This window comes from Gopherus evgoodei, chromosome 2 (assembly GCF_007399415.2).
Source record: "Gopherus evgoodei ecotype Sinaloan lineage chromosome 2, rGopEvg1_v1.p, whole genome shotgun sequence".
Taxonomy (NCBI): domain Eukaryota; kingdom Metazoa; phylum Chordata; order Testudines; family Testudinidae; genus Gopherus; species Gopherus evgoodei.
The window spans coordinates 30726071-30744281 of NC_044323.1; the positions used below are offsets into that span (position 1 = coordinate 30726071).

General features: G+C 43.9%; 1 protein-coding gene across 9 annotated transcripts in view; it reads right to left on the reverse strand.

The window, feature by feature from the left end:
* JCAD (junctional cadherin 5 associated) overlaps window positions 1–18211 on the reverse strand; it is an 87434-nt gene that overhangs the window by 21095 nt on the left and 48128 nt on the right. For 7 of the 9 annotated variants that reach the window (XM_030550267.1, XM_030550261.1, XM_030550259.1 and 4 more), the window contains one exon: window positions 2463–2821. In XM_030550267.1, the coding sequence (XP_030406127.1) occupies window positions 2463–2761 (299 nt within the window). In that variant the 5' untranslated portion in view covers window positions 2762–2821. Of the gene's footprint in view, window positions 1–2462; window positions 2822–5918; window positions 5979–7463; window positions 7527–18211 lie in introns of those variants that run through there. The other 2 variants (XM_030550262.1, XM_030550266.1) reach the window with 2 other exon arrangements.

Consider the following 18211-nt stretch of genomic DNA (forward strand, 5'->3'; position numbering starts at 1 on the left):
GACCCTTTGGACAGAGGAAGGTGGAGAGGAAACTGACCCTCTTTTTCTGATAACCACCCAGTATATTTTGCCTTGCTTTATATATCTTCCCAGGCTCTTTCCTTTGCTCATTTTTAGCATACAAGTGGCTGCAAAAACTTGACTGCTCCATACACATTCTAGACAGAGTCCTTCCTGTCCATTTTATTCCAATTCAAAAGTGCACACACTGTACATGACGGGAGGTGCAGTGGTGCAAGCACATTTTATGAAGTGGTGACAAGGGCTTCCACTGAGTCTGAGCTGCTTTAACAGGAACTTACAGACACCGTCTCTTATTTACTCCATGAGAGCTGCCAAAAAATCAAGACTGTGACCCTCTTTAGTGAGAGAGCTCCCCCAGAAGTAGCTGCATTCAGCTGGATATCCACCAGGGATCGACGCACACATGAGAAATAAGGAGTGGGTTCTGTTTTACAACTATTCATTTTCTTAAGCAAAATCTTTGCTGTGTAAACATCCCAATAGTGAACAAAAAAGGCAACGTGAGCCTAGGCTCAAGCCAAACTCCCCTTGCAACCACACACCAATTGTGCTAACCTAGGGCTTGGACCAAGGGTCCCAAGACCTGCAGGGCTGGAGGGTCTGAACCCGTGTTAAACTGGGACTCTGCCCCTCCTGGGCTGCATGTGTAGAGGTGCCCAGGCTGTGTGAACTCTCAGGGAAGTAAGTAGGAACCAGACCCAAAAATTCCCTGCAGCCTCCTGCAATAGCAGCTCCAGCTCTTCTGCACTATAGGGAAATTTTGAGCCTGGCTCCTACTTTCTGCCATGACAGTGCATGCAGCCCCTGCACGCAGCCCCATGGAGGGCAGGGGTCCTGGGAGCAAGGGCCAGAAACCAGTGCGGGGACCAAGTGCTACCCTGCAGGGAAGGGGAGCAGCAGAGTTCCTGGATTAGCACAGCTGGGAGAGGGAATACTCCCAACACCCTGACTGCTCCCCACACCCTTCAGGGCCGTGTTTGATCCTGCTCTGTTCTCTGGCCCTTGCTCCCTGGCCCCCTCTGGACTTCCTGGGGCTGTGTGTGCAGAGGCACCCGGGCAGTGTGCACTGTAAGGGCAATGAGTGGGAGCCAGCCCCAGAATTTCCCCACAGCCTCCCGGGGATCCCTTAGCCCTGCCTCCTGGGGTGCAGTTAGGGCAGGGATAAGGAATCCCCAAGGGGTGCTGGAGCAACTGCATCCCAAGCCCTGAGGATACACTTCACTCCTCTGTAGCAGGCAACAGCTAGGCTGGGGTGTTTGTGTGTTTTTCCTTTGAAACTACATTTTATCTCAAACCTCAAAACAGATAAAAATAAATAAAAGAGCAGCCCAACACAAACCCCTTCACTGGACATCCCATTTTAAACATTAAGAATTGCAATGTTTCATTTGAATAGTTTGCCAGCCCTGGAGACTGGTGTCCTAATTGTCCTCAGAACAGGTGCACATGGGTGTTTTCCTGCCAGTGTGACTCAGCCTAGAGCTGGAGAACTCAATTCTCAGATTAGAGTGTAACGGTATAAAGCCTTCTCAAACTGCAGTCATTCTACAGAGACAGCCACCAAAGGAACTAATTACAAGCTTTGTGTACTCACTCCGTACAGGCACCTGAGTCCCATCAAGAACACAGGGTGGGCAGTAGAGTTTTCCCACAGTGCACCATGTTCCTAGGGCTAGAATGTCGACACTGTGGAGTGGCTAGGCACTTTGGGATATCTTTACTTTGACTCAGGTCTATGCACTGCTGTGTGCACAACAGATCCCTTGATTCAAGCACAGGTCAGAAAATTATTAACCTAGGGTTAAAATGCCCAGGGTTCCTGACACAGGTCAGACAGCTTGAATCCTACTAACCCTAGGTTTACACTGTAGACATAGGATATGTCTACACAGGAACTAGACACCCAAGGTTGGCCCATGCCAACTGACTCAGGCTTGCAAGGCTGTTTCATTGCTGTGTAGACTTCTGGGCTCAGGCTAGAGCCCAGGCTCTAGGACCCTGCAGGGTGGCAGGGTCCCAGAGCTCAGGCTTCAGCCCTAGCCCAGAAGTCTACACAGCAATGAAATAGCCCTGCAGCCTGAGCCCCATGACCCTGAGTCAGCTGGCACAGGCCAGCCACGGGTGTTCAGTTACTGTGCAGACCTATCCTATCTGACCTGCGCTTCTCCTCCCCACCTTTTGTAAAGGGTGTTACTGATTCATTAAACTGCCCCTCCCCCTCCCTCTGCTATTTTGATAAAGACTACACACTACAAAAAGGTGTGTTAATGTTAGTGTGCTGCATGTAACATTTCAGTGCATTGCCAGGCACAGAAGCAAACAAATGCTCACTTATCACAGGTAGAGGGGTAAGTGAGGCTGAAGTCATGCTCAGTCATCTGCTAGAATGAAAGGGGAGAGAGGAGAAAGCCAAGCCATGGCATGATACAGACACTTACCTCCCTTCTGAAGTATGAGAAGTGGACAAACCCTGGAGGTCTGGGTGGTAACCGGGACCAGCATGCCTCCCTTGGCTCCAATGACTGCCTTCACTGCTGCTCAAGTTGCCTTTTGCCAGTGGTTTCTTGTTGTAAATGCAGGCTCCAGAGTCTATCTCAAACCCGTTTAGCGTTCCCCGACTAGTTCTATTTTCTGTAATCTCAGGCTGGTATCCATCATTTCTGTTCTCGTATGAAGTAGAGGAATTTTTGGACAATTTGTATCCATGAGAAATCAGGAGGTCCTCCACACTGAACATGTTGTGCTGGTTTCACTCACTGCTGTGCCAGGAGAAAGCTCTCTCCAGCAGGATCCATCACTGAAAGAGGGAACAGAAGGCTGCTCTAATAAGGAAAGACAACTTAACTCAATCTGCGGGCTACTGGATGCAGAGTTTCATTCTCTTGCCTCAACATAATAAAATACCTAAGACTAAAGCACATGCAGATGCTGATGAATCATGTGTCGACCTTCCCTAGATAATATACCTAAATTTGTTCAGCCAGGGAACAGATGCAGAGCTGCTGCTGCTGAGTCAGTCCATTTGCGTGAAGAATTTGGTGATGATTGCAGCTTTCAGATTTTGATAAGTGATCTTGGGAAGCTTTGCACTGGAGATAAGAAAACCCTTGAGAAAAGCATTTTCTCCAAAAATGGTTTTTACTGTGATCAGGTGGAGTTGTGCTTTATGCTCGGAGAGGGGTTAGATTGCAGGGCAGTACAGCCTCCTCCTGGAGTCCTGCAAATTCTATCAAAATTAGCAGGTGAACAGGCACAAAAATAATGCATAACAAGAAAAGAAAAAAAGGTTATTATGTTAGCCCATAAAGGCACTGCTGCTGTGCCCCCAATTAGACTCCCTTGTTTACAGTCTTTAAAGGTTGCTTTTCGGGGAGATTTCTGTATTGCCTAGGTGAGCCTGTTGAAATCTGCAATCAGCTAATAGGTGTAATACAAATCAAAGAAGCCAAGTAAACTGCATCTAGAGCCACGTGTGTTGTTGCACAAGGATTTCCAAAGCAAATGGCATCAATCCAAAGTTAAAAGATTTTTCCTCCTATCTGCCAGCCCTACAGACTCACCCTGAGTTCTTTGCTGGTTGCACATTGCTATTAGTAATAGGTTCTGCAGATCAAATTAGTTGATCTGTAACAGTTTCTCTTGGCTAGCTCACTCTTGTAATCTACTGTCTATTCTACTCTTCTAGCTTGTCATATTTCTGGGGTACCAAGCCTTCACTGGTTTGGAACTTGGTAAACACTTCCCTAGATGAATAGACTCCAGCTCACCATCTCTTAGCAGTGCTGTTCTGCCACATCACTGAAGTGAGTGGATGAGACTTGAAACACGCTTAGAGAGCAAAACCTGAGTATGACACTGAATAGGACACTTGACAGGAGGCTTGTATAACATGCGCAGTGTTTCATGTCCCCAGTAGTGGCATGTCTGCATAAAGAATAAGAACCTTCTAGAAGCTAATGAAGTTTCTCCTTCAGCTGAAGTGCTACAGGCCAGTGCTTTGGTGCATGAACTCCTGGGTTCTGTCACCAAGGCTGATCTTTACAAAGAGTCTCTACTCTGTGCTAAAGAAGGAACTTCATTCACTGCTATCAATGAGACACTTTATATGGAGTAGACACTAAAGGGGGACATGACACATTTACTTAGTGAGTTCCAGAAGTCAGTTTTCAACACAGAACCAAACTTTAAACAGTGCCTGTGCAGATCATGCAATTGTTATTTAAGGGTTTGAAAATAATTCATTTCTAAACCAGTTTAGAACCTATACCAGCCTCTGCATAGAGCCTAAAGAATCTGTCCCCTCTATATGTGGTATTGTACACTTTAAAGAAATAAAACACTTCTCAGTAACATTTGTGGAATGGTGGGTGGTTGTTTTTTGGGGGTTTTTTTTGGCCAAAGCAGGGCTCCTCAAACCTACTAAATGATACACTGTACTAGAAGAGTAGAATGATCAGCAGATAGTCACAGGGATAAAAAAGCCAGCCAAGAGGTACTAGTCAAATTAATGGAAGAAAGGAGTGGAATCCCTTTCTTTAAAGGAAAAGACGGTGTTGTTGTTTATTTTTAAACCCTTCAGTAACAGGAGGTGGGGTCAGATCAGGTCCACTCGAATGATTTCTCTATTCCTAATTGTTTCTAGAACACAAAGACCTGGAATTGTGAGAGGAGGTAAAAAACACAGAAGACAGAACAGCTGGCTGCTAGAGCTATTCAACCTCTAAAGAGAAAAAGATCCACTGTGACTGCATAAACAATAGAATGCCCACTGGACAGCACACAGGTGCAAGGAAGAAATATGCTTTTCCTGTTGTTATTGCTTGGGGGGTGTGTATCAATATTAACCCTTTCTCTCCTACTGCCCTGGATAGTGGCCAAATGAAAACAATATTTGTCAGGGGTTGAAGGAGGCAATATGCAGAGAGAGAAACTGGCAATTTAGAAATAGACAAAACCTTTGGACCATGGGTCTTATTCTGATCTCACTTTCAGTACTGAGAGTTACGAGTAGTAACTTCAGTGGAGTTACATCATGGGAAAAACCCAGTAGTAGCTGGTGCCCAAAATAACCCCTCAAGGTTAATCATATTTGAAAATAAAAAACTGGGATAGCATTGGGGAGGTGTTACAGGAAAGTCCTTTGGTGGGGATATGGGGAAGTGGCAGGGGAGATAGGAGATGCCCTCTTCCACGTCAGTGCCCTGCTCTTCAGAGTGAAAAACAGAGACACTTCACCATAAAGGGCAGGGTGGGTGAACACAGTTCTCTCCTCATCTCAACCTCTCCCCCTCCCTCCTAGATAGCTCTAGCCTGTCATCTCCCTGCTGTCTCCCCATTCCCACACTCACAACCAAGTCACCCCCAGCCTCATTCACTAAAGGATTTAATTGCCCCTTGAACTCAACTCTGTAAACCTAGCACATCCCACTCCTAGCTCAGAACCTCCCCAAGCCTTCCCAGCTTCCTTCAACCCAACCAGTGCAGACCCTGTCCCCCACGACGGTTGCCACCTCTGAAGTACAAAAAGCCAGGACAACTCGGATGATTTTAAGAGCCCATAAAACTAGACAGCCAGCTGTGTGTATGAGCATTTTCCAGGACACCGACTTCAGAAAAAAGGGATGATCCTGGGAAAACGTGGCCAGGTGGCAACCCTGCCCTCATACCTATCCAAAAGCCCTTCCACTGCCTACCTAACCTCTCCACATCTCATAACCAGCCCTTCAACTCTGAAACCTTTCCCCCCATTTCCATCAGACACACACACACACACACACACACACACACACACACACACACACACACACGTCAGAAAACTCCTCCACAAGCACAGAACCCGCCTCCCTCCTACCAGACATCCACCAACAACTCACTCAGGACTACGCTACACCCACCTGTACACTGCTGGTCCTGGAGAAATAGAGGCAGCAGGGAAGGACTGTGGCTGCAGGAAGCCCTATACTCCACACCAAGAGAGAAGTGGTCCTACAGGAACCAGTATTCCATGCTTTGTGCCTCGGAGTCTATGGGCTTCAGAGCCAGGACTACTCAGAGCAGCCACCTATAATGACATCCCGAGTACAGAGACTGCAGCTTCAGACTCTCCCCAGTGGTGGCCAATGGCACTGCACACTGCAGTACCTCCGCTGTGCTACACAGCTGTCTCCAGCACAGTGACATTATTGATAGGGCTTAGTTCCATTAGCTCCCAGTAAGACTAGCATAAATGAAGTCAGGATAGATTCAGAATGGCAGACAGTGCCATGGGGCGAGTGCTAGACTGCGACTTGGGAGACCTCCGTTCAATTTCTTCCTCTGACACACACCTTCTGTGTGATCTGCGACAAGTCTCTTGGTTGTTCTGTTCCTCAGATGTCCATCATGAAAAGGGGTTAGCAGCACTTCCCTCTTTCGCAGGGGTATTGTGAGGATAAATATGTTAGACACATTATAGGTACTTATATTGCTCCCATTACCAAAACAGATAGAAAGGCTCAAGCCCCATGTACACATATTGTACATATTGGCAATTTTCCTAGTGTTTCAAAGCCAAGGTTTCTACTTTTCAGGTGGGAGGCCAGTTCCTTTTACCAGGAGTAAGTGGATGAAATTTAAAAAAGGTAGATGGAGGTTGAATATGAGGAAACATTCCTGTCTGCAAGATCTCTAATCCTGTGGAACAGTTTCTAATAGAAAGAGGTGGAAGCCCTGATCATTTGGGGCATTTCAAGTATTGTTGTCCACTTGAAATCTAAGCAGTTTCAGAGAATGAGTTAAAAGTGATTTCAAGTAAAGCACGTGTCCCTGAGTCCGCCAGCCAATTTGTTGTGGTTTTACACTAACATTTTCTTTTAAAAATTTTTTATCACACTTGTTTGTGTGGATGTTTTGCACAACATAAAGGAAACCAACTGACTGACCAGATTGGAAAAACAATGAAACCGTCTATGCGCACAGTGATATCAAATGCACAAACTAAGCCAACAGGAAAGAGAAATCCCCCTCCTTAGCTTCTTTCAGTCAAGGTATCTTAGCAGCTACTTTTAACAGTTGTAGGTACAAAACTTTCAGACAGACGTGGGAGTTTTAAATTGACAAATCCCTTTAAAAGTAACCAAAATAAAACACTAGTGAATGTAAAAATGGGGACAATTGGGCACTGGCAAGGAGATGGCCTAGATAATCTAATAAATTTTTCCCATCTCCTTGGTCAATGAAAAAGTAGGGATGGATTTTACTCCTGGCAATATGACAAAGAACTTATCCTGCTCATTCCCTCTACCACTGTGATTCAGAGGCAGGCAGGAAAGGGTGTGTCCCACCACAGCAACACTGAATTCTTAGAATCACGTCCAGTTCTAGACTCTGGCTCCAATGTGGTAATGCAAAGAATTTGGGTCAAAAGTGTGTGAGTGTATTGGAAGTGATGGGAGCGATACCTTGGCTCCACGATAGCAGATCAGGAGCACTATTGATGAAGCCTTGAAGTGGATCAGCAGTCTGCATGTTAACCAAGAGAACCTGTAAAGCAAGGGGCTGCAGATCATTAGAGTTTAGTTTAATACACAAGATCTCAGCTTCCTTCAAAGTCTATGCTTGGCAGGAGAGGGTGGAGCTACTGTGGAGAAGGGTTCCTGTGAACAGCAGATGATCATGAATCTTTCAGCCCAAGAGAGTGAAAGGTACCATTCTGAAGCTGACTGGGGGAAAAAGGTTGCTATCATGATACCCCATCAAAGAGTATAACACTCAGTAACAATCAATATTTCATGCATATGGACAGGATTAGGTTCCTGTCTGCATGTCGTCTAGCGTATACACGACAAATTAAAGAAACAGATGCAGAAGTTCTCACCCAAGAGCAAAAAAAGAGAGCAGGATTTAACACCAACATCAAAATTAAAAAAACAACAACAACTCAGTTCAAGGCAGAGATGAACATGACATAAGAAGGATAAAAAGGAGACTGGCCACCAGATCCATCCACTATTTTTTGCACAAAACGTTTCCTAACAAAAAATGGCTTTTTACTGAAAACAGAACTTTTTGTAAAATATTGTCAACACTTCAACATTTTCACAAAAGTTTGTGTGATGTTAATCAAACTGTTTATCAAACTTTTAAATGTTGTCACGGTTTAAAATAACTAACTATTTCAAACACAATTCTGGTAACATTTTGATAGAAAAAAATTGATGAGATCCCAGAAGTGGGTTTGAAAAATATATCCATTTTGAACATTGCTATAGTTACAAAATCTCATGGGAAAATGTTTTTTTTGTCTTTCAGACAGCTGCATAGGCCACTGATGGGACCTGCTTCAGAACAGGGACATATGCTTGATCTGATTTAGTATGGTGAATAGTATTATATTTTCAACAATGGCACATACACACCAAATATACCTGACAATTGTACTATGCAGGAAAGAAATTCCTTCTTGACCTCTGTGGCAATCTGCTGATGCACTGGAGCATGAGATTTCATCAACTGGCAATTAGCCAGGATGGGCAGAAATGGTGTCCCTAGTCTCTGTTTGCCAGAAGTTGGGAATGAGCGACAGGACGGATCACTTGGTGATTAACTGTTCTGTTCATTCCGTCTGGGGCACCTGGCATTGGCCACTGTCAGAAGACAGGATACTGGGCTAGATGGACCCTTGGTCTGACCCAGTAGGGCCATTCTTATGTTCTGGTTCAGAGGTAATGTCTTCAAAAGCAGTAAGTGACTTAAGAGCCTAGATCACACTGACTTTCAAGGAACCAGACTCGTAAGTGCCTAAGTCCCTTTTGAATATGGGATTGGGCTTTGCAAAACTTTTCCTTGGGTCTTCAAATGTGATTTGTTACAGAAGTGTATGTAGGTTCTAATATTTGCATGGTTTTCCACAGGCACTAAGCAGTCATTTTACAAGATGGAAATGTGAGATCTAGTCCTCTCACAACATTATCGTTCTTGGATTGTGGAAATACTGTAAGAAGATCAGATCTTGCATTATTTCAGCCTCCAAATGGCTTCTCGAGGCAAAAAAGTATTTAAAACAAGACCTCAAACACTGAGCTCTCCACATGTTGCCTGAACACATTGATTTTATTTGGCACACACAGGGTTAACTTAATGCCCATGGACACAATCCTGGTTTACTATCCTGTTAAGTTCTGGTTGAGGAACAAATGAAAATTATGTATATTAAAAAGCAAACGACAGCAAAATAACGTTCCCCATGGAGGAGGGGGCGGTGAGAGACTTGAACTATTGCTCTCTTTTAAAGACTCTCAAACTGGGCCAGAAAGTGGATGTGCAGCGGTTCTAATTTGAGGTAAGATCAACAATGCTGGAAAACAGTTTGTTTTCCCAGAGCTCATTTGTTTTGTTTGCCAATGACATCACCGTGTTCTGATAGGTTTTGCTTCCTGAGGATGCCTGTTATCTCGCCAGTGTTTCCGACTTGTCAAAATCAGCCAGTCCAACTTCATAGTGCAGTGGAAACATGGGTCAAACTTTCTTTGGCTACCTCTAAGCTACAATGCTCAGAGTAAAAGAAACAAGTATGCACTCACCCATGAAAAAACTGCATTAGAACACACATACGTGAGCATAGTTAAGGACTAAAAGCGCCAGTACTTGGATACAATGGAACCCCTGGAGGGAGACATTAAGAGAGTTCCTGGTTGTATATTATCAAACACCTTCGTTTGTGCATTTGTCTTGGGCCCTTAACATTTCCTTAGCTTTCAAAAGAAAGAATTGTCATTCTTGCCTGAAGGGCGAGAGAAGATAAATGATATCGATACCCTGGTGCAGTATCACTGAAAGATGCATATGCTGGACCTAATGAGTGTATACAAGCAGTATTCATCCTGTGAATTGAATGACTGTGCCTCAGCGAAGTGGCAGAACTGGAGAGTGCTGCACAGTGTATGTTCTATCTCATCATCCGAGTCTTTGATATACATTCTCTTGTTCTCTACATAGTCCATAGTCCATTAGAGCCTGAGCTGCAGAAATGCTGGGCACTGACAACTCTAATTGAAGCCAGTGGGAGGTGCCATGCCCAGCATCTCTGTAAAGCAGACCCTCAATGAGTAACAACCCCTGCTATGTTATATGTTCACACACAGCTCCCAATGACTTCAGTTGCAGTTCTGAGTGCTCAGCACTTCTGCAAATCAGACCTCAGGGTCTCAAGTCAGACACCCAGAAAATGAGGAACACACAATAGTGACCACCTGTGAAAAGTTTGGTTTAAGTGATTTGTCTATTTCCTTAGAGAGACAAGATGGCTGAGGTAATATCTTTTATCGGACCAAATTTTGTTGGTGAGAGAAGATTTTTGAGCTACACAGAGCTCTTCTTCAGATCTGGGAAAGGAACTCCCAGCATCACAGCTAAATACAAGGTGGAACAAATTGTTTAGCGTAAGTAGATAGCACATATTGTAAGGGACCATTTGAGGTAGAGTGATCTGTTAACACTTCTGCAGTCATAGGACAAAAAGAGGGGGTTAGCGAACTACAGATTGTTGTAATAAGCCATAACTCCAATGTCTCTGTTCTGTTCATAAGTTTTAGTGTCTAGCAGAGTAATGAATCTAAGCTCCCAGGCTCGTCTTTTGAAAGTGTTGTGCAAGTTTCCTTTTAGGATGAGGAGTGCTATAGAGTGACTGCTTCGTAAAAAGTGTTCACCCACAAGTGATTTTTTTTCCGTCTTATTTTTCTGTGTGAGTCTCCTTGCCCAGCTAGTTCCAATTCTCCTCTTCTGGCCCCTGGTCTGATCTGCCTCATCGCTCCCCCTCACTGCCTCTCAGTCCAAGTCTGTCTCTCTGGCCCCTTCCAGAGGCGGATTAGGGTTTTGTGGGGCTCTGGGCCACAGCAAGTGGGGGCCCTTCCCCACCCCTCCCACCTGCAGTCCCCTGTACCCTTGCACTCCTGCCAGGGCATAGGTGCTTGCCCCCTCCACTCAGTACTCCTACTGGGAGCAGGAGCAGGGCACGGTGGCTTGCCCCACTCCACCCGCCCGGTGCGCCTGCCAGAGAGCGGGGTCAGGGCACAGGGGTGCTCATTTTTCCCCAATTGGCTGAGGCAACTAGCCACTGGGCAGACGGGGCCTGTGCCCAATCGGCCACAGGGCTCTTCATCCAACTTCAGTCTCTTCTCACCCCCTCCTCTTGCCAGGATCCCCACTCCCTGTCTCTGTGTCCCAGTTTCCTTGTCCAGCCAAGCCCACTCTCCCCTCCTCCGTGCAGCTTCTCATCCAATCTCAGTGGCCAAGGCCCCCTCTAAACAACCAAGGAACTGGCTTCTAGTTCATCCCCCATTTCCCTCACTGGTTCACAGTTCCAGTCTCCCCCTGGCTCCCGGTTGCCAACCTGCCGGAGTCTACCCTCCCTCATCCTCCAGCTCCTAGTCCCAGCCTCCTCCCCCACCCGAACATCCCCCTTCTCCTCAGCTCTCAGCCTCCTTGCCCATACAGTACCAGTCTCCCCCATCATGCTCCATCACAGTTTTCCTCTCCTGTTCCAGTCCTAGCTCAGCAGACCCCATCTCCCAATCTACTCCTCTTCGTCCTTTACCCCAGTTCAGCTTTCGTTGCCTCTACATTTCACTCAGACAGCTTCCTCATAAACTCAGACTTTAAGGTCAGAAAAAACCATCATGATCATCTAGTCTGACCTCCTGCACACTGTAGGCCACAGAACTACTCAATGTGGAATGAATACTATTAACAATGTGGAAACTGAGGCAAAGAGGTTTTGGCTGACCTATGGCCACACAGTATGTCAGTGACACTTCCTGAATTAGAATTTAGGATGCCTTAATCTCAGTCTTATGCTTACTCCACTGGACCGTGATACCGCTAAAATATTACTTTGGTGTTTAAGTTCTTACAGCGTATTAATCACCACCACCACCCTGGATGCAGACAAGAGAGGAAGATGGGACTGGGCATCTATGGTACAATTATAGATCTGGGGGGGCAGTCCAGAAGAGGGATATTGATGCCACATAAAGTATGCTAACAGGGTGGATTTTCACAGGTACAGCGAAAAGCAGATATTCCTGACAGAGGTCACACCATGACAAATTTCAAGTTGCTGATCCAAAACACGGGGACACTAGAGCTTCTCAATGAATGAAATGGCTGCAAGATTATTATTTTTTTCAGTAAGAGCAAAACAATGTATTTCTCCCAACCTTGTTCTCAGAAACAGATAACCACTTTCAGCTGAAATTTTCGAAAGAAATTTATCCTGTGGCTCATATTCTGCATGGGAAATTTCAGCTCAAACGGTTAAAGTTTGGCAAAGTTATAAGCAACTGAAAATGGGATCTTATATGGAAGTGTTGGGCAGTGCTAGTTTTGAGGTTTAACCTCTTATTTCTCACTCCTTTTCTTTTATGTAGCAGTTTATTAAAAATAAACATTTTAAATAGGATCTGGTTTTTACCTTGACCATTTAATCTTCTTTTAAATAGTAAAATCCAATTAGACTGAAAACTCTTCAGGACAAGGAAGTGACCAAATGCAGTTTAATATTTTGTTGAACTGATTCAAAATGAAGTATTTTGGGCCAGTTAAAAAAAAAAAGTGAAATATTCTGACACCAACCACCTGAATCAGATCACAGACACCCATCACCACAAGGCTGTTAGGAGAGTTTCCATTACAACCAATACCATACTTAGGGGTTCAAAGGCAACAGACCTAACTGAAAAACATCTCTGATGATTGCAGGTAAAAAGTGTATGTCAAGGTCATTGTAGACTGGGAAATGTAACTTTATGTTGTGCATGCCCGAGAGCACACAGGGTCCCATCTCTCTAATTCAGCTCACAAGAAGATACAAATCTGTGAATTTTGCATTTAACCTTCACTGCAAACAGGCGAGTGCATACACTTTTCCCAAGGAGAAAGCAAAGAGTGTATATGTTCACATTCACTGAAAATCATGGTCCATATTCTACCATCAATTTCTGAGCAGAGTTCCCCAATGAAATTAATCAGGTGTTGTGCCTAATAATAAAATATTATGGCATAATACGGCTCCCAAGAAAGTTTGGAAGTGGGGGCAAAAAAAAAAAAAAAGTATTACCAGAAGAGACTAAATAGCATATTTCAGAAACTGACTCTTGCCATAGACTCATAGACTCTAGGACTGGAAGGGACCTCGAGAGGTCATCGAGTCCAGTCCCCTGCCCTCATGGCAGGACCAAATACTGTCTAGACCATCCCTGATAGACATTTATCTAACCTACTCTTAAATATCTCCAGCGATGGAGATTCCACAACTTCCCTAGGCAATCTATTCCAGTGTTTAACTACCCTGACAGTTAGGAACTTTTTCCTAATGTCCAACCTAAATCTCCCTTGCTGCAGTTTAAGCCCATTGTTTCTTGTTCTATCATTAGAGGCTAACGTGAACAAGTTTTCTCCCTCCTCCTGATGACACCCTTTTAGATACCTGAAAACTGCTATCAGGTCCCCTCTCAGTCTTCTCTTTTCCAAACTAAACAAACCCAATTCCTTCAGCCTTCCTTCATAGGTCATGTTCTCAAGACCTTTAATCATTCTTGTTGCTCTTCTCTGGACCCTCTCCAATTTCTCCACATCTTTCTTGAAATGCGGTGCCCAGAACTGGACACAATACTCCAGTTGAGGCCTAACCAGCGCAGAGTAAAGCGGAAGAATGACTTCTCGTGTCTTGTTTACAACACACCTGTTTATGCATCCCAGAATCACGTTTGCTTTTTTTGCAACAGTATCACACTGTTGACTCATATTAAGCTTGTGGTCCACTATGACCCCTAGATCTCTTTCTGCCATACTTCTTCCTAGACAGTCTCTTCCCATTCTGTATGTGTGAAACTGATTGTTCCTTCCTAAGTGGAGCACTTTGCATTTATCTTTATTGAACTTCATCCTGTTTACCTCAGACCATTTCTCCAACTTGTCCAGATCATTTTGAATTTTGACCCTGTCCTCCAAAGCAGTTGCAATCCCTCCCAGTTTGGTATCATCCGCAAACTTAATAAGCGTACTTTCTATGCCAACATCTAAATCGTTGATGAAGATATTGAACAGAACCGGCCCCAAAACAGACCCCTGCGGAACCCCACTTGTTATACCTTTCCAGCAGGATTGGGAGCCATTAACAACTACTCTCTGAGTACGGTTATCCAGCCAGTTATGCACCCACCTTATAGTAGCCCCATCTAAGTTGTACTTTCCTAGCTTATCTATAAGAATATCATGCGAGACCGTATCAAATGCCTTACTAAAGTCTAGGTATATCACATCCACCGCTTCTCCCTTATCCACAAGGCTCGTTATCCTATCAAAGAACGCTATCAGATTGGTTTGACACGATTTGTTCTTTACAAATCCATGCTGGCTATTCCCTATTACCTTACCACCTTCCAAGTGTTTGCAGATGATGCCTTTGATTACCTGCTCCATTATCTTCCCTGGCACAGAAGTTAAACTAACAGGTCTGTAATTTCCTGGGTTGTTTTTATTTCCCTTTTTATAGATGGGCACTATATTTGCCCCCTTCCAGTCTTCTGGAATCTCCCCCGTCTCCCATGATTTCCCAAAGATAATAGCTAGAGGCTCAGATACCTCTTCTATTAACTCCTTGAGTATTCTAGGATGCATTTCATCAGGCCCTGGTGACTTGCAGGCATTTAACTTTTTTAAGTGATTTTTTACTTGCTCTTTCGTTATTTTCTCTTCTAAACCTACCCTCTTCTCGTAAGCATTCACTATACTAGACATTCCTTCAGACTTCTCAGTGAAGACCGAAACAAAGAAGTCATTAAGCATCTCTGCCATTTCCGAGTCTCCCGTTACTGTTCCCCCCTCCTCATTGAGCAGTGGGCCTACCCTGTCCTTAGTCTTCCTCTTGCTTCTAATGTATTGATAAAAAGTCTTCTTGTTTCCCTTTATTCCCATAGCTAGTTTGAGCTCATTTTGTGCCTTTGCTTGTCTAATCTTGCCTCTGCATTCCTGGGTTATTTGCCTATATTCATCCTTCGTGATCTGACCTAGTTTCCATTTTTTATATGACGCCTTTTTATTTTGTAGGTCCCGCAAGATCTCAAGGGTAAGCCAAGGTGGTCTTTTGCCACATTTTCTATCTTTCCTAACCATCGGAATAACTTGCTTTTGGGCCCTTAATAGCGTCCCTTTGAAAAACTGCCAACTTTCCTCAGTTGTTTTTCCCCTCAGTCTTAATTCCCATGGGACCTTGCCTATCAGCTCTCTGAGCTTACCAAAATCCGCCTTCCTGAAATCCATGGTCTCTATTCTGCTGTACTCCCTTCTACCTTTCCTTAGAATTGCAAATTCTATGAGTTCATGATCACTTTCACCCAAGCTTCCTTCTACTTCCAAATTCTCAACAAGTTCCTCCCTATTAGTTAAGATCAAGTCTAGAACAGCTTCCCCCCTAGTAGCTTTTTCAACTTTCTGAAATAAAAAGTTGTCTGCAATGCAGTCCAGGAACTTATTGGATAGTCTGTGCCCCGCGGTGTTATTTTCCCAACATATATCTGGGTAGTTGAAGTCCCCCATCACCACCAAATCTTGGGCTTTGGATGATTTTGTTAATTGTTTGAAAAAAGCCTCATCCACCTCTTCCGCCTGATTAGGTGGCCTGTAGTAGACTCCCAGCACGACATCACCTGTGTTTTTTACCCCTTTTAGCCTAACCCAGAGACTCTCCACCCTTCTGTCTCCTATGTCCATCTCCACCTCAGACCAAGTGTGTACATTTTTAATATATAAGGCAACACCTCCTCCCTTTTTCCCCTGTCTATCCTTCCTGAGCAAACTATACCCATCCACACCAACATTCCAGTCGTGTGTATTATCCCACCAAGTTCACTATGTAACATATTGGCACAGTGGTGATCAGTTGAGGCACCTGAGCTGAAGCAACATTGTTAGAAGAGTGAGGGAATGGCTCGCAGGGCATTCTCCACTGGAGCCCCAGACCTTTGGGAACAGCTCCTGCCCAGGTCTGTAACAGCCTGAGTTTGCTACGTTTCAGGGCATGCTGCAAAGCTTTCCTCAGTGTTCATGAGAAGACAGGTGCTGGATAGGGCTGTTTGTGGTGATGTGGAACTCTGGTGGGAATTGAATGTGCATTGAGAGTTGAGCCATTTTTCTAGTATATATGTTGTTATTGGGTAGCCTGGGGGAAATAGATCTGGTCTGTTTAGTTATTTTGTGTATTTTAAAAAGTTTGCCCAGAGCACTGGATAAGCGCTCTTTTATTGTAGCATGCACAAATCCAGATAAGGTAAACACAAAGGCTGGGGGGAATCTTTGAATATTCACCATTATGATCAGCACCAAAGAGCCGGTTTTCAGAATGTCGAGAGCTTGCTGCCACGGATGACAAAGCACCACATTACTAGTCTGAAAACAGGCCAAGAAGTTTTTCTTTTTTCTGGTTTCTTTTTAATAAAGAAGAAGGAATGATTTTTAAACACTGTTCACTGACATTCCATACTGAAGATGTAACAGGTTCCTTGGCGGTGTGTGGTAGAAGTATTTCCTCTGACAGTTCTACTGTTGCAATAAATAGTAAAATATTTTATTAAACAAAAAGTAAACAGCCAACTCCCTTCCCCCCGTGCCCTCTCCTCCCCCAAAACCCACCTACAAAAGAAAACATGTTTTCAAACTGAGGCACGTGTTCTCATGCTGTTCATGCTGCTTTCCATGGGTAAAATCTATCAATGCTTTGCTGGAACAAAATAAAGGAAACTTACATTTCTTGACTCTTAAAATTAAGTCCTTGAGAGCTAACAGTTCCACTTTAAATACCTACATGCAAAGCCCCAATAAATTGTTCCCACACTAAACAAACAGCTCTCAGTTTGGGCAAAAAACAAAGGAGATCACCATAATTGTTTTTAGTCATATGGAGTAAGAAATGTTTTAATACGGGATCCATCACAGAGCTGGACTTCTTTGAGATGACAGTGACATTGGATTATAAAGCTTGGGCTCCATGATCAAAAGGATTACACACATGAGCATTCTCCTAATCACAGCAGGATCAGCCAGCCATTCAGGCCAGGATTCAAGAAAACAAAACACAAACAAACACACACTTTCCCCTCCTCACAAATGTAGTTGGTGTCTTGTGGTGGGGGCTCTGCAGGGTTTGTCCTGGCTTCTCCTCCTTTCAGACACCTCTATAAAGATCATATCTACTGGAGTAAATAGACTTTGAGCACATCTGTGTCTGCTTTGCTCACTTACTTTCACATGTTACCAGCATCTCTTGTGTCCCGTTAGCATACTTCTATGAGGAATCAATGTCCCTCTTCTGAACTGCGCCCCAGATCTATACTTGTACCACAGATGCCAAACCCCATCTTCCTCTCTTGTCTGTATCCTACCATATATTCACAGCAAGGCTGTTGTTGTTGTTCTTGTTGTTAATACGCTGCAAGAACTTAAACACCAGAGGAATATTTTAGAGGTATCGTGGTCCAGTGGAGTAAGGATAAGACTGAGATTCAAGAATCCTAAATTCTAATTCAGAGGATGTCACTGACACACTGTGTGGCCATGGGTCAGTGAAAACCTCCTTGCTTCAGTTTCCACATTGTTAATATTATTCATTCTACATTAAGTAGTTTAATATTTGGCATTTGACAGTAAGGAAAGCAGAATTTAAGGGCTAGCATACACAAGAAAATTTATACCAAGATAATATATTGCTCAGGGTGATTTTTTAACCCTAGTGTGGACATTTATACTAGTATAAAGGTACCTTACACCAATACAGATTATTCATCTTTCCAAACTAGAATAAAACTATACTAGTACAACTGCAACCACACTAGGGAAGGGTTTGTTACTTTAATTGTACTGGTGTAGTTAAAGTGGTAAATCTATCTAGTGTAGACAAGCCCTTAGAGACTGAATAGGCAAGTGATGGCCAATCAGTACCACAGAGAAAGAGGGACTGTCTTGAATTTTCAAAAATGGCCACAAATTTTAGATGCCAACTTTAAGATATGACTGTCTTTTGCATGCAAAATTAGTAGCCACTTTTGAAAAATTGGGCCAGTATAGTTAACACTATAAACATATTTCCCATCTAATATTGTCTGAGTGATCACTGACCAATTTCAATAATGTTCTAATCATGAACTACTTGCGCAAT